Source organism: Oncorhynchus masou, chromosome 23 (assembly GCF_036934945.1).
Source record: "Oncorhynchus masou masou isolate Uvic2021 chromosome 23, UVic_Omas_1.1, whole genome shotgun sequence".
NCBI lineage: Eukaryota > Metazoa > Chordata > Actinopteri > Salmoniformes > Salmonidae > Oncorhynchus > Oncorhynchus masou.
This window is the reverse complement of record NC_088234.1, coordinates 30,382,160-30,405,752: the sequence shown is the minus strand read 5'-3', so window position 1 is coordinate 30,405,752 and position 23,593 is coordinate 30,382,160. Positions and strand designations below refer to the sequence as shown.

General features: G+C 44.7%; 1 protein-coding gene across 1 annotated transcript in view; it reads left to right on the top strand.

Moving 5' to 3' along the window:
* LOC135510731 (cGMP-specific 3',5'-cyclic phosphodiesterase-like) overlaps positions 1-23,561 on the top strand; it is a 164,711-nt gene extending 141,150 nt beyond the window's left edge. Inside the window, 14 exon segments of the mRNA XM_064931896.1 lie at positions 2,648-2,756; positions 2,858-2,942; positions 4,135-4,310; positions 5,037-5,096; positions 7,993-8,139; positions 9,095-9,220; positions 15,558-15,652; positions 15,901-15,988; positions 18,155-18,255; positions 18,632-18,709; positions 19,647-19,710; positions 21,116-21,190; positions 21,463-21,546; positions 21,713-23,561. Of these exon segments, the coding sequence (XP_064787968.1) occupies positions 2,648-2,756; positions 2,858-2,942; positions 4,135-4,310; positions 5,037-5,096; positions 7,993-8,139; positions 9,095-9,220; positions 15,558-15,652; positions 15,901-15,988; positions 18,155-18,255; positions 18,632-18,709; positions 19,647-19,710; positions 21,116-21,190; positions 21,463-21,546; positions 21,713-21,832 (1,408 nt within the window). The 3' untranslated portion in view covers positions 21,833-23,561.
* The last annotated feature ends 32 nt before the right edge of the window (positions 23,562-23,593 follow it).

The following is a 23,593-nucleotide window of genomic DNA, read 5'->3' as shown; positions in this document are numbered from 1 at the left end:
CATCACACTGTCAACTTCATCGCAGAGCCACAGGATCAGGAAGTTAGCCCTATAACCCATCGGGAATAGAACAGAACAAACAACACAACAATACACTCCTTCACATATCACTCCATACACTCCTACACATCACTCAAGGTGTGTAAACTTCAATCCAAAACCTCAGAGGACTGTACCCTCCCCATTTTGACACATAGCTCTCCATGTGAGTAATGTGTAAAAAAAAACAACAACACTACTATTGGTCAAAAAATAAAACAACATTTCAAGTAACAAAATCAAATTCAAATCACTAGTCTTAACGACTAGATAAAGAAAAATAATTGCACACATACGGTCAAATAGACGTAAGGCAGCCTACCCATAGTCAAAGGAAATGCCTTCTCCTTCTTCACATTGATCCAAATCACAAATATGTCTAAGAACTATACATTTCATCATAATTATCAATATTACAAAAGACCTTGAAATCAGTATTACAAATGACCTTAAATTCATTATCCAAATGGCTTTCCAATGAGGGTGATCAAACCACAAGGTCATACAAACCCTTCAAAGAAGTGTTTCTTATATATATTAGACAAATTAATGAAAAACAGTCAAACATTTCATAAATGTTGTGTCCCAGGTTTCCATTACAGTCCTTTATCAAAATAATTAATGTATTTAATTAAAACTCAGAAAAGAAAAACTTCTGAAAATTCCATGTGTGTGCATGCCCCTTTAAGATACCTTGGCAATAAGACAAATGGAAAACCCACGAAACTCAAAGGAAATAGAACACACAAATCAAACATAGTATTTTAAAAACACCAACAAATAACAAGTATGTTGTGTGTGGGTATTTGCAAACCTTGAAGAACTGGCAACAGACAAACAGAGAACACAGGTATAAATACACAAGGGAAAATGGGGATGATGGGTGACACCTGGAGGGAGGTGGAGACAATCACAAAGACAGGTGAAACAGATCAGGGTGTGACAACTTTGTCATCAAAGTCTAGCATTCTCTAGATTTATGTTGCTTTCAAGACAACTGGGAACTGAAAAAAAGGTTCAATTATGATGACGTCAGTGATCTTTGGGTGGTAGCTCTAGAAAGAGTCCCGAGTTCCTAACTAACAATTCTGAGTTGGATGACCGTTTAAAATATATTTTGCCAGTCAGAGCTCTTTTTTCCCCAGAGTTCCCAGTTGTCTTGAACTCACTAAAGTCAGATTTCCCAGTTCCGAGTTAACAGTTGTTTTGAGCATGGCCAATGTTGAATGTTTATCATTTTAAGCTTGGAAAAGAGAACCTTAAACCCAGAATAGGGACCACACAGCCACTCCACTGAATAGCAGGCTAGTGATTGCTTTGCAGTGCTTGCAGTTCGCCACTGATTCCTTTCAAACCAATCATTGTGTAATGATGGCCGATGAGCACCGATACGTTTTATCTTTATTTTATCTTCATTATTTCTCTTCATATGACAAGGATTAAAAAGGATTTGCCAGTAGATTGTCGACGTGATTCATGAAGATCAATGCTAGCTAAGATTTTGAAAGTATGATGTTGACATGATCAGTCCAATCAAAGCTACTGTAGATATAACGTGATTTGACATCCTTTTATCTGTGGCCAATGACCTTAAGCCTTCTTGGATGGGCTCTTCTATTGTAACTCTATGGCAGCACCCAAGGGGCTTGAATTTCGAGCTCTACCCTTAGATTTGGCAGTGACGTAGTGTCCCAATGAGTGACAGAACACTGAGCCAATTATGGCGCAACTAGAAAACATTCCCAAGCCCTACGCTCCATATTTTCCACTGGCTGCCCCACCAGCACAGTAAGCACTGAGCTAGGCTGAAACACCTGCATTTTGCAGCTACCTTGCTCAAGAAAGCAAAAAATACTATGTTTGTATGAAGGCTTTATTAACTCACTAACGTGGGGCCCCTGAATGGCGGGTCGCCACTGAAAAGTAACAGTGTGCGTCTGCGAACCATATTGGAGAAGGGTAAACAAGTTTTGTTTTTTTAAACTTAAATTCACCGCAGACAATTCTTAATCCTTAACCCTCATCCTACCCTGAGTCAATCAAATAAAGACGTATCACCCCCCCGTCACGCCGGCTGATGAGGAGCGCAGTAGCGAAGGTTCTCCACTTTTGTCTGTCTTTTGGCCATCTTCTCAACCGTGCCACAGCTTTGCTGCTGCAGTTAGAGCTTGTCTTTAAAGACATATGCAGTAGTACAAATAGGATATTAGTTATTCATGTTTCTGTCTGTACTGGCATCAGTTGAGATAATAATAAACAGTCATTATGCCGTGACAGGCCTGGTCAAGCTTAATCATAGTCAGTTCCTTCTGACAATCAGCCAAGATGTTCTTAAGTCCAGGTATGGAGCCTTCAGCACTGGCTAGAGTCCAGTGTTCTGCCTCAGTCGTCATATCGGGAAGAGCACTGGCTTCTGTACATGCGTATTCACTGAGGCTTAGATAGACAATACAATGCAACACAGCCAATGCAGTGGCAACGTGATGAGATCCACCCAACTCAACAGAGCAGTCATACGGTAAGGATGCTTGGGGTGTTTATGTGTAAGTAATGTAGAAGTTGTCCACAGTCTAATAAAACAATTATTACAATGTTGTGTTCCCCACAGGGACTGTGACGTGAGTCAGATAAACTACATGTATGCCCAGTACGTGAAGAACACCATGGAACCTCTGAACATCTCTGATGTCACCAAAGACCAACGCTTTCCCTGGATGGTCAGTACTGAACATGATCTGTTCCAGAATGTTCATCCTATGTCGGCCATCTTTTTTGTTGTTGTCCAGAGCCTCTAGTTGTGGTTCTCTGTTTCCTTCAGAGTGAAAACCCAGAGCACCCCAGTAACCAGATCAAGAGTTTGCTCTGTACTCCTATCAGGAACGGGAAGAAGGATAAAGTAATAGGTACCTACCTGTCCGTCTGTCTGTCTGTCTGTCTGTCTGTCTGTCTGTCTGTCTGTCTGTCTGTCTCTCTCTCTCTCTCTCTCTCTCTCTCTCTCTCTCTCTCTGAGTCTCTCTCTCTCTCTCTCCCTCTCTCTCTCTCTCTCTTTATGGTTTGTGTTTACAGATATTGCCCTATTGTATCCTCAGTCATTAGTCGTAACCAAGAGTTTTCCCTCTCATTCATTAATGCATCCTTAGCACTAGCATAATTTGCATTTGCATTATAACCTAACATCATTAGCTGAGATCATTACAAGACCTAAACAGGTCTTTCTTGTAAAAGAGATTTGAATTGCATGTATGAATAAAGGCACAAATAGATCAATTAATTAGCTGGGCAGTGGTGTAACCATAATGTATGTCCCCCCACTCCCCAATGATCAAACAGAACAGGTCCCTTTAGCCTCTCAACCAACTGCCTGAAGAGTCCAGGAGACACTCAGATCAAAAGACAACCTACTGCCACTAGACTTTAATATAGAATGTATTACCATACCTCCCCTTCCCCTTCTACACTCAACTTAATTTCCTTAGAATTCATTTATTGATTCAAACGTGGACATTATATATTCTTAGTAGCTCTGACACTGACATTAATGAAGCAGTATACATTTTTTTCCCTAGTGTAACTCACTCCGGATAAGTCACATTGTAAAATGTGACTTATGTATTTGCATTAGTTAAACCACCTATAATGTCAAGCAGGATATGTAGGAGAAAGGGCAGCTGAAGGTAAAGGGGAAGGATCAGAGTGTTGGCGATGACACGTTTCCATGATGTGACTAGTAAGTAGGTCTCCAGGCTGAGGATAGGGCAGGTGTTTTATACATTAGAACTTTGCTGTCAACCAACATTTATGGGACTATTAGTCATGGAGTAGATGGAGCTTTTAGTTTCAGACAAGAGGTCCCTCACAGCAAACTATTGAATATTGAACATGAGAAGCAAACTGAAGTTGTGTCACCTAAGTGTCTGGAATGTGTGTCAGTTCGTGGGGGGAAAAAGAAGAAACTTAAAAAGAAAAAAAAGAAGCACAAAACCTTTTCGTCCTGTGTGTCTGCAACTGTGTGTCAGTTCGATGTTTTGTCTGGTGTGTATGTGTCATTAACGTCTTGATATGTTTCCAACATTTACCCCTATGTCGGTCTTGAAGGTGTGTGTCAGTTGGTGAACAAGATGGATGAGGCATCAGGGAAGGTGAAGTCCTTCAACCGAAACGATGAACAGTTCCTGGAGGCCTTCGCCATCTTCTGTGGACTGGGTATACAGAACACCCAGATGTATGAAACAGTGGAGAGAGCCATGGCCAAACAGGAGGTCACATTGGAGGTAAGAGACACAGGTCTCAGGTCAGTTTGGAGTTTTACATCCTAATGGTTCGTGATAATATTGAGGGAAGGTACTGTAAGATAATGCTAGCTCAGTGCCTCTGTAGGCAACTACAATATGAGACCTTAAACATGGGGGATCGAGAGTAACAGCGATGGTTGCCAATAGGAAAGACTGGCTAGTCTTCTCCACACTCTGCTCCGTCTTCCCCCGCGTTAAAACAGAACTAGCGTGATCACTCCAACTCTATCCTAGACCTCTTCAGCCCTCGATGACGTATGTATCCCCCTCCTCTCCTCCGGTCCTCCCCCTCTCCTGTTCTCTCCCTGACTGTTCTATTCTGGAGCTGTCACTGTCAGGGCTCCCCGGTGACGTCCCCTCTCGGCTGCAGCTGACACTCTCCCCGCCGTTACCCAGCAGCCACCACTTCAGCCCATTCTCCAGCGGCGCTGTAGCCGTCACGAGGACTGACCTCTTCTAGCTTTCTCAGTTTTCCTCCCCCAATTATCAATGACAGGCCTCTGATATGGATGGACTTGAGGTTGAAGGATGTGTGTGTGGCAGGGCTGTCTGTCTGAGGTCAGAAACATCTCATGGGGGAGGAAATCTGTGAAAGTGTCATCTACCAAAATGTGAAATCTGTTTTTTAGTTGTATACTCGGTCAGAGCGATCGTGTTGACTTTTAAGGAGAACAGTCGCTGTGTGTTTGTGTGTGTCATTCTCAGGTCCTCTCGTATCACGCCTCTGCTGCAGAGGAAGAGACACGGGCGCTGCAGGTAACCGCGGTAAATTACAATTTATTAACTTAACACTATACACACACACACACACACACACATACACTTGCGTCCATACACAATGCCAGACAGATGCCTTCCATCAGGCAGTGTAAAGATGAGTGTACTTCAGCCGTCATGTAACGAGACCCAGTGCTGATTCAGCATGTAAACCCAACCAATTAGTAACACAATATGGCCGACTCTCACACTGATACATACATTAAGACCTATGGGGATAATGGACTGAAGAAAAAAAGAACAGGAAAAAAGAGCGCAGTAGGGTTTAAAAGTGAAAGTATACACAATACCCATTCCAGAAAGCCTATTTAAGTCCCGAATCATTTGCTTTTAAAGATTCTCAATGATTAATTGGGGTTAAGAGAATAATCCGACTCCTGCCAGCTAATGCAAAGGTGTCAGCATATTTAACTCCTTATGAAGTCATTTAGGTGGCGAGTCTTTAGGTCTGCCGCTAGCTGCCATAATATATGGATTAGAGTGGGAGCGGCTATTTAGTTAATATGACTCATTTAACGACTTGTCTAATTCTATTCTAACTGTGCCCAAGAGGAGACACTACGACCACATAGGGAGAAGGGCTTTGTTTAAGGCTACGCCTTCATTAGCTTTTACTTTGTCTCTTTTTAGTTTCCTTCTTCTTTTCCTTCTTTCTCTTCCTTTCTTTTTTGTTGCATTTTCGGGATAAATCCATACGGCTTTCTATGAAACTTGGTCCCACCCCCGAACACTATTAGACGCTCATTTCTACTGCGTGACCTTTTCCGAAGATCATACGGCATTTTCATATCCTGAGATGAAATGGCCTGATGACGAAATCTAATTATATATTTTCCCTGAGGCAGTGGAGGCTGTAGTATGGTGGCTGATGAGGTACAGCACAGTATCATATCTGGGCCACGGACTCCTTTTTAGGCCATATCACCCTCCCCAGGCAATGTTCCTTCACTGTTGCTGTGCCGTTGACTCTCTGAAGTATTGATGTTTCCCTAGTTAGAATGATTTATTATTTATTTATTTATTTTATTTAACCTTTACTTAACCAGGAAGGGCTCATTGAGATTTAAAATCTCTTTTTCAAGAGCGTCCTGGCCAAGATAGGCAGCACCAAGTCTTTACAAGAATTACAGACAAACAATGTGAAAAACTGCAAGTAATCTAGTAAAAACCATAGAATTCACAAGAGTATAACAAAATCAAAAACAGCAAATTAAAAACGTTGACAGGTCAGGGAATCAGTCTCAAGATCATTCATCAGTGATTTAAAAATACCAACCGGGACAAGTTCTTCCAGTTTAAAAGTATTTTGTAAGGCGTTCCAAGACGATGGCGCAGAGTACCCACCACATTTCTGAACAATAGAAATGCCCAAATAAAAAGGTAGTAAACCCAAAATGGCTTTGTAAATAAAAGTATAAAGTGCAGTGGTGCGTAAGGGTTTTGCAGTTTAAAATAAATCTCAAAGTGCCATGGTAAAGGGTGTCAATTGATCTCAAACACTGAGCGGAAGCATTCATACTGTATGTCTGCTACAGATTATGGGGATATTATCTACATGCATGCTACGGCATCAACACTTAAATCACTGGATGCTACTTATCATTGCGCACTTAGGTTTATCACGGGTCCTAGCTACAGAACTCACCATTGTGTTTTATATCAAAACGTGGGTTGGACTTTGCTGTCTAATGCAAGTTCTTGTGCTGTCGGTGGAATAACCTGTGTGTAAATGTAATCTGTTGCTGTATTTTTTTGTGTTATCTGTGATCGTCTTGTGTAGTTTCTTAATCATTGTACCTAAACTGTATGTGTAAACATGTATACGCAGGGCCCAGCTGTAAAAGAGACCTTGGTCTCAGTCTGTGTTCCTTGTTGACATAAAGGTATAACATTTAAAATTAATAAATAAAAACGTCTTCTCTGTGGCTCAGTCGGTAGAATATGATGCTTACAATGCCAAGGGTTGTCGGTTTGATTCCTGGGATCACCCATGTGTAAGGAATGTGGATAAAAGCGTATGCTAAATGGCGTACACTGTATCTATGGTGGTGGTAGTAAAAGCTGTTATGCTTTCTGTCTGACAGAATAATATTACGGGATTCCCCTGCTTTCGCTCTTTTATCTCTCTCAGTCCCAACGGCTTCTCTCTGTCTCTCTCCGTCTGAGCTGGCTCTGCTGCCAGAAAGAGATAGAGATTAAAACGACCAGACAGAGAGGTCAAGAAAATGCCAGAGTGTGTATATGCAAGATGGAGAAAGGAGGGGGCAGAGAGAGAGAGATGGAGAGAGGAAGAGAGAGAGAGAGAGATGGAGAAAGGAAGCGAGAGAGAGAGAGATGGAGTGAGGAAGAGAGAGAGAGAGAGATGGAGAAAGGAAGAGAGAGAGAGAGATGGACAGAGGAAGAGAGAGACTGCAGCGGATATAGACGGTGACAGGGGGACAGAAATGGAGAAGGAGAGAGAGGATTAATATACAACCACAGATTAAAGAGGAAGTGATCCGAAATAAAGTGAGAGACGGAGTGGTAGAGACAGCAGAAGAGGAGAGAGAGAGAGATCCTGTGTGCATTAGGGGGTGTCCTGTCTGCTCTGTGTAGATGTGCCGTCTGTCAGTTGTAGGGGAGGCGAGCCGAACACAGATAGATGCTCCTCCTGTGTGCCTTAGACTCTGCTGATCACAGCTCATCGATTATTAATGCCTGCTATAGATCCCTGGTGTTTTGGGAGGGTATGTGGGCGTGTGAGCATGCGAGTGTCTATGTGCGTGCGTGTGTGCATACCTACAGTATATGTGTGTGTGTGTACATGCGTGCATATCGTATATGAACGTGTGTGTGCATCCATCTCACACACTCCTCTACCCTCTCTCTCCCTCTGTATTTGAAGGCAGCCACTGTTCCGTCAGCCCAGTCTCTGCGCCTGATGGAGTTTAGCTTCAGTGACTTTGAGCTGTCCGACGCTGAGACCACTCAGGCCACCATACGCATGTTTGTAGACCTCAACCTGGTCCAGAACTTCCAGATGAAATACAAGGTTGGTGGGTGTGTGTGTGTGTGTGTGTGCGCGCATACGTGCATACCGACGTGCGTGTGTGTTAATTGTGTGTGTGTGTGTGTATACGCAACTGTGCATACAAGTGTTGACATAGATGTGTGTTTTTACATCCTAAAATACAGCCCCTCACCCCATTACATATTATTAAGAGGTTCTCTAACAGCACAGTTGCCCTCCGGAGTGCCCGCGGCGAGGACGGCTCATAAAGAGAGCCTTTGATTGGCTGTGAGGGCCCTACACAGAGCCCGGTTATTTTTCAGCTCTGTGAGTGAGAGTAGGCACGCTGACCACCCAAGTGTATAAACAAGAGCAGGTCAGCGCTCAAGTTCAGTGTCGGGCTGTACCTCGCTGATCACTCCACTGCACTCCTATGAGGCATGGTTGACCATCACTGGCCTAAGAACAGCCATACGATTGAGAATTGAGAGGATACAGTATGAGAGATAGCGTAGTGACCTGACCTTTCAGCAGTAACAATAGATTGGACTTGAACAGCAAAGCATTTTGAGGTTGAGAAAAGGGCAACATAAATGCCAATCAAATTCATTTTCGATTATTGGCAAGTCAGGCGAAAAGTGTTAGCCACTACTGTGCATTGACTAATGGGGAATTGTTTTGGAAGCCGATGCCGGCAAATGGATGGACATGGGAAGATTGGATAAAGATACGATCAACAGAATCTAATGATTTGATTAGCAGTGTGGTCAGGGTTTTCTCTATAGTGCCAGTCAGAATGCCAGGCTGGCCAGATTATATCAAGCCCTACTGATTGAGGATGTGCAGATACTCGCTGTCACTGTTTACCATTTGGTCTGTTTTTGCCCTCTTCTCCTCCTCCTCCCCCATGTCTTTCCCTCTTTCTCCCCACTTTTTCTTGTCTTGTCATCTCCTGCTGCAATCCCTCAACCCCCCCCCCTTTCCTCTCTCTCTGTAGAGTCTGTGCCAGTGGATCCTGAGCGTAAAGAAGAACTATAGGAAGAACGTGGCCTACCACAACTGGAGACACGCCTTCAACACCTCCCAGTGCATGTTCGCCCTGTTCAAATCTGGCCAGTTACAGGTGAGCTCAGCCAATCAATGGCCAGCAGGGCAGGGGTGCTGGGTCACGTCGTCCAATCAGTAGATAATCAACCCCAGCAGCACGTCTTATGTGTGTTAGTTCGATCAATGGCTAATGAGTCACCGTGCTGTAACAGTGCCATGACTGGGTCCGTCCGACCATTGTGTTTTGTCAAGTCAGCATTAGCTTCCAGTAACCGCCATATTTAAATACCAAAACAACAAATATTCTCCACTACATCTGAATGTGTTACTCTGATATCTTGACTGAAAGTCATCAGATATTATGAAGAATATTGTTATTGCGAATAGCAAGTTGAAGACACTTGAACGGACACTTGAGCAGGCACTGTCTCAGACATAAACAGAACTCAACATATCCCAAACACGCAGTTCCAGTTTAACCCGGTTCCCCTCGGCGCTCACACCCAGCTCTGTCCTTGTTGGCTTTGCAGAGGAAGCAGTAGGTTAAATGTTACACTCCCGTTGTTGCTAACAAATGGCTGTTGAGTTCATGTGTAAGCTGCTCTCTCAAGCAGACAGTGCTAAGAGCCTAGCACCCCTCTCTGTAATGAGTGTGCGTGCGTGTCGAGGGTTGCCGTGTGAGTCTGTTTGCCTAACAATTTGTGTCTCGTTGGTCGTATTTATGACGTGATAAGCACCTGTGTGTTCTTTTGTCGAGGTAGTGGAGAGGAGGGGATATATGTGTGCGTATGTGTGTGGATGTATGTATGTATGTATGTATGTATGTATGTATGTATGTATGTATGTATGTATGTATGTATGTATGTATGTATGTATGTATGTATGTATGTATGTATGTATGTGGGTTTATGTATGTGTGTGGGTGTATGTGTGTGGATGTATGTGTGTGTGGGTGTATGTATGTATGTGGGTTTTTGTATGTGTGTGGGTGTATATGTGTATGTGTGTGTGTGGGTGTATGTATGTATATGTGTGTATGTGTTTGGGTGTATGTATGGGTGTATGTGTGTGTGTGTATGTGTGTGTGTATGTGTGTACGTGTGTGGGAGTATGTGTGTGGATGTATGTATGTGGGTTTATGTATGTGTGTGGGTGTATATGTGTGTGGGTGTATGTATGTATGTATGTATGTATGTATGTATGTATGTATGTATGTATGTATGTATGTATGTATGTATGTGTGTGGGTGTATGTATTTATGTATATGGGTGTATGTGTGTGAGTGTATGTGGGTTTATGTGTGTATGTGTTTGGGTGTATGTGTGTGTGTGGGTGTATGTGTGTGGGTGTATGTGTGTGGGTGTATGTATGTATTTGAGGTCGACCGATTATGATTTTTCAACACCGATCCCGATTATTGGAGGACCAAAAAAGGCGATACCGATTAATCTGCCGTTTTTATATATATATTTGTAATAATGACAATTACAACAATACTGAAAGAACACTTTTATTTTTACTTAATATAATACATAAATAAAATCAATTTTGTCTCAAATAAATAATGAAACTGTCACGCCCTGGTCGAAGTATATATTGTGTTTGTCTTCATTTATTTGGTCAGGCCAGGGTGTGACATGGTTTTTTTGTATGTGGTGTGTTTTGTATTGGAATTGTAGCTTAGTGGGGTGTTCCAGATAAGTCTATGGCTGTCTGAAGTGGTTCTCAATCAGAGGCAGGTGTTTATCGTTGTCTCTGATTGGGAACCATATTTAGGCAGTCATATTCTTTGAGTGTTTCGTGGGTGATTGTCCTTATGTCCTTAGTGTTCAGATGTCCTTGTTCTGTGTTAGTTTACACAAGTATAGGCTGTTTCGGTTTTCGTTACGTTCATTACGTTTTATTGTTTTGTAGTGTTTGTGTTTAGTGTGTCTGTCATTAAACATGAATCGTAATCTACACGCCACATTTTGGTCCGACTCTCCTTCCCATACAGAAAACCGTAACAGAATCACCCACCACAACAGGACCAAGCGGCGTGGTAACAGGCAACAGCAACAGCGGCGCAATGAGGAATGGACATGGGAGGATGTTTTGGATGGCAAGGGTTGCTACACATGGGAGGAAATACTGGCTGGAAGAGATCGCCTCCCTTGGGAACAGGTGGAGGCACTTAGGAGAGCAGAGGCAGCCGGAGAGAGGAGGCGGCGTTATGAGGGAACACGGTTGGCAAGGAAGCCCGGGAGTCAGCCCCAAAAATTTCTTGGGGGGGGGGCTCACAGGGAGTATGGCGACGCTAGATAGGAGACCTACGCCAACTTCCTGTGGTTACCCGGGGGCTGGAGAGACCGGGCAGGCACCGTGTTATGCTGAGGTGCGCACGGTGTCCCCAGTGCGGGTGCATAGCCCGGTGTGGTATATTCCAGCTCCGCGTATCGGCCGGGCAAGATTGAGCGTCGAGCCAAATGCCATGAAGCCGGCTCTACGCATCTGGTCCCCAGTGCGTCTCCTTGAGCCGGCTTACATGGTACCAGCCTTGCGCACGGTGTCCCCGGTTCGTCTGCATAGCCCAGTGCGGGCTATTCCACCTTGCCGCACTGGCAGAGCGACCGGGAGTATTCAACCAGGTAAGGTTGGGCAGGCTCGGTGCTCAAGAGCTCCAGTGCGCCTGCATGGTCCGGTCTACCCAGTACCACCTCCACGCACCAGCCCTCCGGTGGCAGATCCCCGCACCAGACTTCCTGTGCGTGTCCTCGGCCCAGTACCACCAGTGCCAGCACCACGCATCAAGCCTACAGTGCGCCTCACCTCTCCTGCGCTGCCGGAGTCTCCCGACTCTCCAGCGCTGCCAGAGCCTTCCTCCTCTCCTGCGCTGCCGGAGTCTCCCGCCTGTTCAGCGCTGCCAGAGCCTTCCTCCTCTCCTGCGCTGCCGGAGTCTCCCGCCTGTTCAGTGCAGCCAGAGCTGCCAGTCTGCAAGAAGCCGCCAGAGCTGCCAGTCTGCAAGGAGCCGCCAGAGCTGCCAGTCTGCAAGAAGCCGCCAGAGCTGCCAGTCTGCATGGAGCAGCCAGAGCCGTCAGTCAGCATGGAGCAGCCAGAGCCGCCAGTCAGCATGGAGCAGCCAGAGCCGCCAGTCAGCATGGAGCAGCCAGAGCCGCCAGTCAGCATGGAGCAGCCAGAGCCGCCAGTCAGCATGGAGCAGCCAGAGCCGCCAGTCAGCATGGAGCAGCCAGAGCTGCCAGTCAGCATGGAGCAGCCAGAGCCGTCAGTCTGCCATGATCCGTCAGTCAGCCAGACTCTTCCAGATCTGCCAGTCAGCCAGGCTCTTCCAGATCCGCCAGTCAGCCAGGATCCGCCAGTCAGCCAGACTCTTCCAGATCCGCCAGTCAGCCAGGATCCGCCAGTCAGCCAGACTCTTCCAGATCTGCCAGTCAGCCAGACTCTTCCAGATCCGCCAGTCAGCCAGACTCTTCCAGATCCGCCAGTCAGCCAGGATCCGCCAGTCAGCCAGACTCTTCCAGATCTGCCAGTCAGCCAGACTCTTCCAGATCTGCCAGTCAGCCAGGCTCTTCCAGATCCGCCAGTCAGCCAGGATCCGCCAGTCAGCCAGACTCTTCCAGATCCGCCAGTCAGCCAGGATCCGCCAGTCAGCCAGACTCTTCCAGATCTGCCAGTCAGCCAGACTCTTCCAGATCCGCCAGTCAGCCAGACTCTTCCAGATCCGCCAGTCAGCCAGGATCCGCCAGTCAGCCAGACTCTTCCAGATCTGCCAGTCAGCCAGACTCTTCCAGATCTGCCAGTCAGCCAGACTCTTCTAGATCTGCCAGTCAGCCAGACTCTTCCAGATCCGCCAGTCAGCCAGGATCCTCCAGCCAACCAGACTCTTCCAGATCTGCCAGTTAGCCAGACTCTTCCAGATCCGCCAGTCTGCCAGACTCTTCCAGATCCGCCAGTCAGCCAAAATCTGCCAGAACCGCCAGCCAGCCAGGATCTGCCAGATTCAACTACCTGCCTGAGCTTCCTCTCAGTCCCGAGCTTCCCCTCAGTCCCGAGCTACCTCTCAGTGCCGAGCTACCCCTCAGTCCCGAGCTACCCCTCAGTCCCGAGCTGCCCCTCAGTCCAGTGGGGTTCTGGGTGAGGACTACTAGGCCATGGTCGGCGGCGAGGGTGGACTATCCAAGGACGCGAGGAGGAGGGACTAAGACTTTGATAGAGTGGGGTCCACGTCCCGCGCCGGAGCCGCCACCATGGACAGACGCCCACCCGGACCCTCCCCTATGGTTTTTGGTGTGCGTCCGGGAATCCGCACCTTAGGGGATGGGGGGTTCTGTCACGCCCTGGTCGAAGTATATTGTGTTTGTCTTCATTTATTTGGTCAGGCCAGGGTGTGACATGGGTTAGTGGGGTGTTCTAGATAAGTCTATGGCTGTCTGAAGTGGTTCTCAATCAGAGGCAGGTGTTTATCGTTGTCTCTGATTGGGAACCATATTTAGGCAGCCATATTCTTTGAGTGTTTCGTGGGTGATTGTCCTTATGTCCTTAGTGTTCAGATGTCCTTGTTCTGTGTTAGTTTACACAAGTATAGGCTGTTTCGGTTTTCGTTACGTTTTATTGTTTTGTAGTGTTTGTGTTTAGCGTGTTTGTCATTAAACATGAATCGTAATCTACACGCCGCATTATGGTCCGACTCTCCTTCCCATACAGAAAACCGTAACAGAAACATGTTCAATTTGGTTTAACTAATGCAAAAACACAGTGTTGGAGAAGAAAGTAAAAGTGCAATATGTTCCATGTAAAAAAGCTAACATTTAAGTTCCTTGCTCAGAACATGAGAACATATGAAAGCTGATGGTTCCTTTTAACATGAGTCTTCAATAATACCAGGTAAGAAGTTTTAGGTTGTAGTTATTATAGGACTATTTCTCTCTCTACCATTTGTATTTCATATACCTTTGACTATTGGATGTTCTTATAGGCACTTTAGTATTGCCAACCTAATCTTGGGAGTTGATAGGCTTGAAGTCATAAACAGCACAATGCTTGAAGCACAGCGAAGAGCTGCTGGCAAACGCAGGAAAGTGCTGTTTGAATGAATGCTTACGAGCCTGCTGCTGCCTACCACCGCTCAGCCAGACTGCTCTATCAAATATCAAATCATAGACTTAATTATAATAACACACAGAAATACGAGCCTTAGGTCATTAATATGGTCAAATCCGGAAACTATAATTTAGAAAACAAAATGTTTATTTCAGTGAAATACGGAACCGTTCCGTATTTTATCGAACGGGTGGCAACCCTAAGTCTAAATATTGCTGTTACATTGCACAACCTTCAATGTTATGTCATAATTATGTACAATTCTGGCAAATGAATTACGTTTGTTAGGAAGAAATGATCTTCACACAGTTCGCAACAAGCCAGACGGTCCAAACTGCTGCATATACCCTGACTCTGCTTGCACAGAATGCAAGAGAAGTGACACAATTTCCCTAGTTAAAATAAATTCATGTTAGCAGGCAATATAAACTAAATATGCAGGTTTTAAAAAATGTACTTGTGTATTGATTTTAAGAAAGGTGTTGATGTTTATGGTTAGGTACATTGGTGCAACGACAGTGCTTTTTTTCGCGAATGCGCTGGTTGAATCATCACCAGTTTGGCGAAGTAGGTTGTGATTCGATGAGAACTTAACAGGCACCACATTGATTATATGCAACGCAGGACAAGCTAGTTAAACTAGTAACATCATCAACCCTGTGTAGTTAACTAGTGATTATGTTAAGATTGATTGTTTTTTATAAGATAAATGTAATGCTAGCTAGCAACTTACATTGGCTCCTTGCTGCACTCGCGTAACAGGTGGTCAGCCTGCCACGCAGTCTCCTCGTGGAGTGCAATGTAATCGGCCCTAATCGGTGTCCAAAAATGCCGATTACCGATTGTTATGAAAACTTGAAATCGGCCCTAATTAATCGGTCGACCTCTAGTATGTATGTGGGTTTATGTATTTAATTTTTGTATTTCATCTTTATATAACCAGGTAGGCCAGTTGAGAACAAGTTTTCATTTACAACTGAGACCTGGACAAGATAAGGCGTGTGTATGTGTATGTGTGTGGGTGTATGTATGCGTGCATATGGCACACTTATGTGAACCTGTGTCTGTTTGTTTGCTGGTAGCCTCCTATGGCCTTGTGATGGAAATTGGTGCGGGGGTGCTTGTGTCTGTGTGCGTCTGTCAGTGTGTCTGTCTGTCTGTTTGTGTGTGTCTGTGGGCGTGTGTGTGTGTGTGTGTGTGTGTGTGTGTGTACTATGGTCTTTGTAAAGGGAAACCCCATGGACATCTTTGTGAATGGTGTGCCTCATTCTCTTCTTCTCCCTCTCTTTCTCTTCCTCCATCTCTCTGTCTGTCAGAGTAATATGAGTGAGCTGGAAATCCTGGCCTTGATGATCGCCACCCTGAGTCACGACTTGGACCACAGAGGAGTCAACAACTCCTACATACAAAGGTAGGCTGTAATAGTGAGTGTGTGTGTGTGCGCGTATCCTTCTCTGTGTGTGGTGTGTGTGTGTGTGTGTGTGCGTATGCATATCTTTCTCTCTCTCTGTGTGTTTGTGTGTGTGTGTGTATCTTTCTGTGTGTGTGTGTGCGTATATTTCTCTGTGTGTGTGTGCCTGTGTGTGTGTGTGTGTGTGTGTGTGTGTGTGTGTGTGTGTGTGTGTATCTCACAGTTCTGTGTGTAACTACTTCCATCAGGAGTGACCACCCCCTGGCCCAGCTCTACTGTCACTCCACCATGGAGCACCACCACTTTGACCAGTGTCTCATGATCCTCAACAGCCCAGTAAGAACACACACACACACACACACACACACACACACACACACACACACACACACACACACACACACACACACACGCACTTGTTCACTCATTCCGTTATTTACTCAGGAAATTGGATCATACTTGGGAGATGCTCTGCAGATGGTCGTATTATCAACAAACTATCTGTTGATCAGCGTCTGCTTGCTAGGGTTACGTTAAGGTTAGGTTTAGAATAAGGGTAAGGGTTAAGTTTGTGGTTAGGATAAGGGGTTAAGGTTAGGATTAGGGTTAGTAGATAGTCAGTTGAAATGTTATTGTAGAGCATCTACAGATGGGCTATCCAAATAAACTGTTACCGTAACTCGTTCAGTCAGTTCTGCATTTATTCTTCAGGAACAATAAAACGTCCGGCATCATTGGCCATAATGTATTTGAGATACAGTGCCTTGCAAAAGTATTTGGCCCCCTTGAACTTTGCGACCTTTTGCCACATTTCAGGCTTCAAACATAAAGATATAAAACTGTATTTTTTTGTGAAGAATCAACAACAAGTGGGACACAATCATGAAGTGGAACGACATTTATTGGATATTTCAAACTTTTTTAACAAATCAAAAACTGAAAAATTGGGCGTGCAAAATTATTCAGCCCCCTTAAGTTAATACTTTGTAGCGCCACCTTTTGCTGCGATTACAGCTGTAAGTCGCTTGGGGTATGTCTCTATCAGTTTTGCACATCGAGAGACTGACATTTTTTCCCATTCCTCCTTGCAAAACAGCTCGAGCTCAGTGAGGTTGGATGGAGAGCATTTGTGAACAGCAGTTTTCAGTTCTTTCCACAGATTCTCGATTGGATTCAGGTCTGGACTTTGACTTGGCCATTCTAACACCTGGATATGTTTATTTTTGAACCATTCCATTGTAGATTTTGCTATATGTTTTGGATCATTGTCTTGTTGGAAGACAAATCTCCGTCCCAGTCTCAGGTCTTTTGCAGACTCCATCAGGTTTTCTTCCAGAATGGTCCCGTATTTCGCTCCATCCATCTTCCCATCAATTTGAACCATCTTCCCTGTCCCTGCTGAAGAAAAGCAGGCCCAAACCATGATGCTGCCACCACCATGTTTGACAGTAACTTAAGGGGGCTGAATAATTTTGCACGCCCAATTTTTCAGTTTTTTATTTGTTTAAAAAAAGTTTGAAATATCCAATAAATGTCGTTCCACTTCATGATTGTGTCCCACTTGTTGTTGATTCTTCACAAAAAAAATACAGTTTTATATCTTTATGTTTAAAGCCTGAAATGTGGCAAAAGGTCGCAAAGTTCAAGGGGGCCGAATACTTTCGCAAGGCACTGTACATAGCAGGATGCTAGTGTTTCCTCATTTCCTCTTTAGTGCCAATTCCATGTGCCTTATGGCACCCTATCCCCAATATAGTGCACTGCCTCTTACCGCTCACTACCCTGTCAAAAGTCGTGCACTGTATAGGGAGTATGTAATTTGGGTTGCAGTCCACAAGCTCCAGCTGCTAGTCTCTAGGAGATAACACTCCTCTATGGTGTAATAAAGCGCCACTTCATCTTTATGGGCACAGATTCACTGGAGAGCAACACTTAGTTCATCTGGGATGTAGTAGACACACACACACGTTGACACACACCATTATACACACACATCGCAAAGAAAGGAGAGCAGATCCAATTGTTGAATTGATTTCAAGTGTTTTGGAATTTGTGTTGTCATGGCGCCCATGCTATAGTTGAACTTGCTCAATAACTTGTACGCCCTCCCTCTCTCTTTCTCTCTCCATCTCCCTCCCTCTCTCTCCATCTCCCTCCCTCTCTTTCTCTCTCCATCTCCCTCCCTCTCTCTCTCTCTCTGCATCTCCCTCCCTATCTCTCTCTTTCTCTCTCCATCTCTCTCTCTCCATCTCCCTCCCTCTCTCTCTCTTTCTCTCTCCGTCTCCCTCTCTCTCTCTATCTCACTCCCTCTCTCTCTTTCTCTCTCCATCTCCCACTCTCTCTTTCTCTCTCCATCTCCCCCCTCCCCCTCTCTCTTTCTCTCTCCATATCCCTCCCTCTCTCTCTCTTTCTCTTTCTCTCTTCATCTCCCTCCCTCTCTCTCACTTTCTCTCTCCACCTCCCTCCCTCTCTCGCTCTGTCCCTTCCCTCTCTCTCCCCCAGGGGAATCAGATTCTGAGCAGTCTGTCTCTGGATGAGTACAAGGCCACTCTGAAGATGATCGAGAGGGCTATTCTGGCAACAGACCTGGCTCTGTACATGAAGTAGGTTAAATGTCACACACAGCTGGCACGCTCACAGCGGGAGCCCATTCAAGTCAAATTTTATGCAGTTTTCATTATAACTTCAATTTAGGTTGATGGGCTGTGGAAAATGTCAAGGTGGAAGTGGAAACCCATTGGCCTATTCATTAGAAGATCCTATGATGATGTTCTGAAACTGTGATTTACTATATCTCTCTCCCCCCCCCAACCTCTATCACACATTTATCTTTTTTACACCCACCTCTCTCCTAATATCCCCTCCCTCTCCCTCCTTGTCCCCCCCCCCCTCTCTCCCTGTCTGAAGTGTGGGCGTATAACTAGACTGTAGGCGGAGGGGAGATGTGCAGTTAATTGGATATCTATTTTATCTTTTCAGGAGGAGAGGAGAGTTCTTTGAGCTGACCAAGAACAGCCAGTTTGTCTGGGACGATGACTACCATAAAGACTTACTGAGGTTAGTGGACCCTACATAGAGCATACCATCTTCACCATTCACCTGGGGACTGATTATTTGTGTCTGTCAAGGTCGGTATCAATTCCATTTCAATTCAGTCAATTTCGAAAGGCAATTGAAATTCCCTATCAAACATTCCCAATGAAAAAGTCCCCATTTTTTTATTTCACTTTTTAAATGGACTGGATTGAGGTGGAATTGACATGAACCCTGGTAGGGCTGGGAATTGCCAGGGACTTCACGATACGACATTATCACAACACTTAGGTGCGGATAAGATATGTAGGGCGATTTGATGTTCCAAACATATTGCTGACTATGTCTGCTGCAGGGAGACAAAAGAGAACATGAGAAAGTGAGTTTTGATTATTCGTGGGATTAAAGTGATGAAAATATGCTGACTCACTATTTGAAAAGAAGTTGAGAACAAGCTATAGGATGAAAATATCAGAGTTTTGGTGCAGGTACAGCCGACTAGCTATAGCTAACGCTACCTAGCAAAATAAATATCATTATTTTGTACAATTCGATAGTTGGAGTCAAAGTATAAATATAATATTGTCCAAAAATTATATATGCGATGTGTAACTACACATTTTTACCCCCATCACTGTATAATATACCTGAGGGTACAAAATATTAGGAACACCCTCCTACTAATGAGGGCGGTTTTTGTCATCAGAAAGGCCTTTTTGTGGGGAAAAACTCATTCTGATTGGCTGGGCCTGGCTCCCCAAGTGGGTGGTCCTATGTCCTCCAAGGCCCACCCATGGCAACACCCCCTGCCCAGTCATGTGAAATCCATAGATTCAGGCCTAATGAGTTTATTTCAATTGACTGATTTCCTGATAAGAACTGTAACTCAGCAACATTTTTGAAATTGTTTCATCTTGCATTTATATTCTATGTTTTTGTGTTGGTTTATTACCCCCTGAAGGTCAATGCTGATGACCGCATGTGATATTTCTGCCATTACCAAGCCTTGGCCAATACAGAAGAGGGTAAGACTGTCCAGTTAGATAACTTTCACTACACTCAAGACTCACTTTATCAACCAAACTGTCTTGTTACTGGTATCTCCTTTGAAATCCTTAGAAACGTGTCTTTCTCCTTTATGAGGACCTCTGCCTTTTTTTTCTCCCATTAGATTATGTTCTCTTTCTGTCGCTCTCTTTCTCCTTCTACCCGTCTCACTTCAACTCCCCTGTGTAAGTCTGTTTCTCCTGCTCCTCATTAGGCTCCCTAGGTGCAATGGAGGGAGAGGTTCAGACAGGCCTCTAGCCGTGTGTGTGTGTGTGTGTGTGTGTGTGTGTGTGTGTGTGTGTGTGTGTGTGTGTGTGTGTGTGTGTGTGTGTGTGTGTGTGTGTGTGTGTGTGTGTGTGTGTGTGTGTGTGTGTGTGTGTGTGTGTGTGTGTGTGTGTGTGTGTGTGATCAAAGAGCTAGATGCTCATTAGAGGACAGACACAAACTGCTGTAGCCCTGTCCTCTCCTCACATAATACCTACAGAACTGATATGCACACACGCACACACACACAAATGCAATTCAGTACAGTCTTAACAGAAAATCTGTGCACACACAGTCTCTTTCACATACATACACATTCCGTTGAGCTCAGTAGATATTATTAGAGTTGAAGCTATTTCAGCCAAGATGTGTACAAAAATGTCTTCTCCTCCCCCTTCCTCTCCTCCCCTGCATTCTCTCCTTTCCTCAACTGAACCCCCCCCCTCCCCTCCCCTCCCCCCAACCCCAACACCCCGCGGCTCTCTAGTCTTGATTACACAGCTCCAATCAGTGTTTCCGCAGATGGCTGCCACACACACACTTCCTTGATTGGGGACCCGAGGCCCTAGTCAGATCTTATTGATCCCTTGTTAAGAGAAAGAGTCCATCAATGCAGCAGGGTTGTTGCTCTGTTCAGAAGCAGCAACCCTGCTGATTCTTTCTTTCTCTATATATTTTCTCGCTATTGCATCATTCCCGTGCTAGAAATGTCAAGGAACACTTTGTAGGGCGCTGAGCGAGTGCTATTGTGGTGTATCAGATCAAATTGGCAACAGAGAACTTCCTTTTGATCCACATAACAGAAGTACGTTTGGAGTACTATCCAGCATCCATTCCCTCTCAACCTGCCTCGTAATCACATTCATGTAAAACACCTCCGTTGAAATGCACAGATATCTGCAAAAGGCATGAACAAACTGAAAAGCCTGAGTAGGACAAACGATTGGCTGAAGCAATTGTTCAGATACAATCCTAGGGCTGCATCCTATCAAACCGCACTCGGCACGCGGTTGTCGAAAAGACTACGAGGGTTACATTTGTCCTTTAACCCGATTGAAACATCATTCCACTTTGAGGCACTTCTAAAAGTTGCCTGTCTCTCTCCATCTTCCCTTGCAGATAGCCGAGCTAGTGGCTACAGAGTTCTTTGAGCAAGGGGACAAGGAGAGACAAGAACTCAACATTGAGCCAATAGTAAGCACTTCTTCTATGCCTTACCACCTGCACTTATTATTCTGTATTGCACTACTCCATGGCTCAGTTGGGCCAATGCCATCGGAGATCAGGGTTTGTGAAATTGATTTTACAAGGCTCTGATTGTAATATCCTGGCATGTGTACACACTGACTTTGTGCAAAGCTAGGTTTTTACTAGTTGGCACGCTAAGTCAGATATCAATTTGAGAGCAAATTAGATTTGGACTTAAAAAAAAGGTGATGTTTTCTGACGTTCGTTTTCTTTCCTAGGATCTGATGAATCGGGAAAAGCGGGATAAGATTCCGAGCATGCAGGTATCGTTCATCGATGCCATCTGTACACAGTTGTATGAGGTGAGGCACACAAATGATTGATCTTTGTTTATCATATTTTAAGAAAAATGTAATTGGCCATATACCATGTATGACATGTAAACACTGACATAAGGAAGGTGCGCTATCATTCTCCCTGTTCCCCTCTCTCTCTCTCTCTCTCTCGGTCTGTCTGTCGGTCCATCAGACCCTGGCTGGTATGTCTGAGTCCTGTTCGCCACTACTCGAGGGCTGCCAGAAGAACAGGCAGAATTGGAAGATTCTGGCCGAACAGGGCGACAAAGGCTTCTTCAACGGAGTGGTGTAGAAGTGGTCAACGTCCCTCCTCCATCCCCACCATCACTCCATCCCTACACCACCCCAACCCCGAGCAGACGACATCAACACTAAGCTATATTTATAACCATAGTCTTTTTTTCTTCTTCTCCCTACATGAAGGAAGTCTCACTACGGTATATCCCTGAGTCTGAGGAAGTGAAGTAGACTGAACAGGAGAGGTTTGCTTGTGCACGGCTACTATCGGGCCTACTGAGCTCCAAGGAGTCAATACGACACCGTAGTGCTGTAGACAGACAGACCCGGGTTCAAGCAGTATTTGCAACCTCTCAAATAACTTGAGCTTGCCCGGAGTGCCTGATGGGCGGGGCAGGATTTGTACAATGGACTATTCCATTGGTGCCACTGCACCAGGAGAGCGCCATTAAAGACTACAAATAATATTTGAACCCAGGTCTTAGTACAGATACAACTTTACTTTCTACACACCGTACAGCACCACAGTAGGAAGCTTGTTTCGTAACACCAGGGTGCAGGCAGACACCACAAAGGTTTTGAGAGAACGTAGATTTTTGTAACATTGTCACTCGTTATAACTATTGCATATTTATGTTTTATATATTTATTAGTTTTCTATACTGTATCGTCAGTTTCGTGTTGAGAACACACACACACACACACACGTCTTTATAAAACAATGTATGTTTTATTACCAAACGATCCAAATGTCTCTGCTTTGAAAAGTTCACTCGACCATCCATTCATGTGTGTATTTCTAGGGGTTGTAATTATTTTAACTTTGCAAATTGTAAAGGAGCCAAAGACTAGACACGTGGTCTAGAAGATTCCACTGCCTTCCTGTGACATGATAGGTATGAGGTCCAATTTCACAAGAACCTACTTGTATGTAGACACTTGTTGGCCCTCAATATGGACCAGCCCAGCAGGTGGTCATTTTTTAAAACGTGTTGAATGTGAGGCTGGGGTGTCTCGTTGAAAGCAGAGCTTGACAGTCAGAAGCCCAAAATCAATTTGCAATATTGTCAGTCTACCTTGAGGTACTTTGTATTTATAGTGGAACACTTTAAAATGGCATTATAGAATTGTTTTTATTTTTTAAATTTCTTCCAATACAGGGAATGACAGGACTGAATAACCACAAACTCTCTTTCAATCAGAAAATGACTTGTCTTTCTCTAAACTTTCTGCCTCCAACATTTACACAATATACTATAGTACTTTTCAGGTAGAGAAATGTGAACTGCATCACTGTCATTCACAGGAGAAACTCATCCAAATGTTACTAAACCATGTCCTAACTTGCAGCACTTATCCGTGTAGATGTGCGTGGTCACTCTGAGGACCACAGTTGTTACTGTGGTTGTATTTTGTACTTGAAGAAGATTCCAGAAATACCGTTGTTCCTGAATTTGTGCTTTAAAAAAAAGGGGGGAAAAAAAGAGGATAGTTGCTTTTCTTTTTTCAATTCCACACAGCTTTGGTCTCCGATTGGTATTTCTAGAAAAGATGTGTTCCTTCAATGATAGACCTGTGTGTTGCATGTGAAGTTACAGAATCCTATAGAAGGTGGCTATGTGCAGTCACAGGACAGCAGCCCTGTGGGTTATTAGTGGAGGCTGAGGTAATACGATGTGTATCACGGTTCCGTGTGAAGACAAAGGGGTTCCCCCGTCCTGCTCGTCGACTCTGAAGAACACTGAGACAAGTTGAATGGTACATCCCATTAAAAGGATACTGCTTATTTTCTGTGTGCCATGTCATTTGTGCAAAC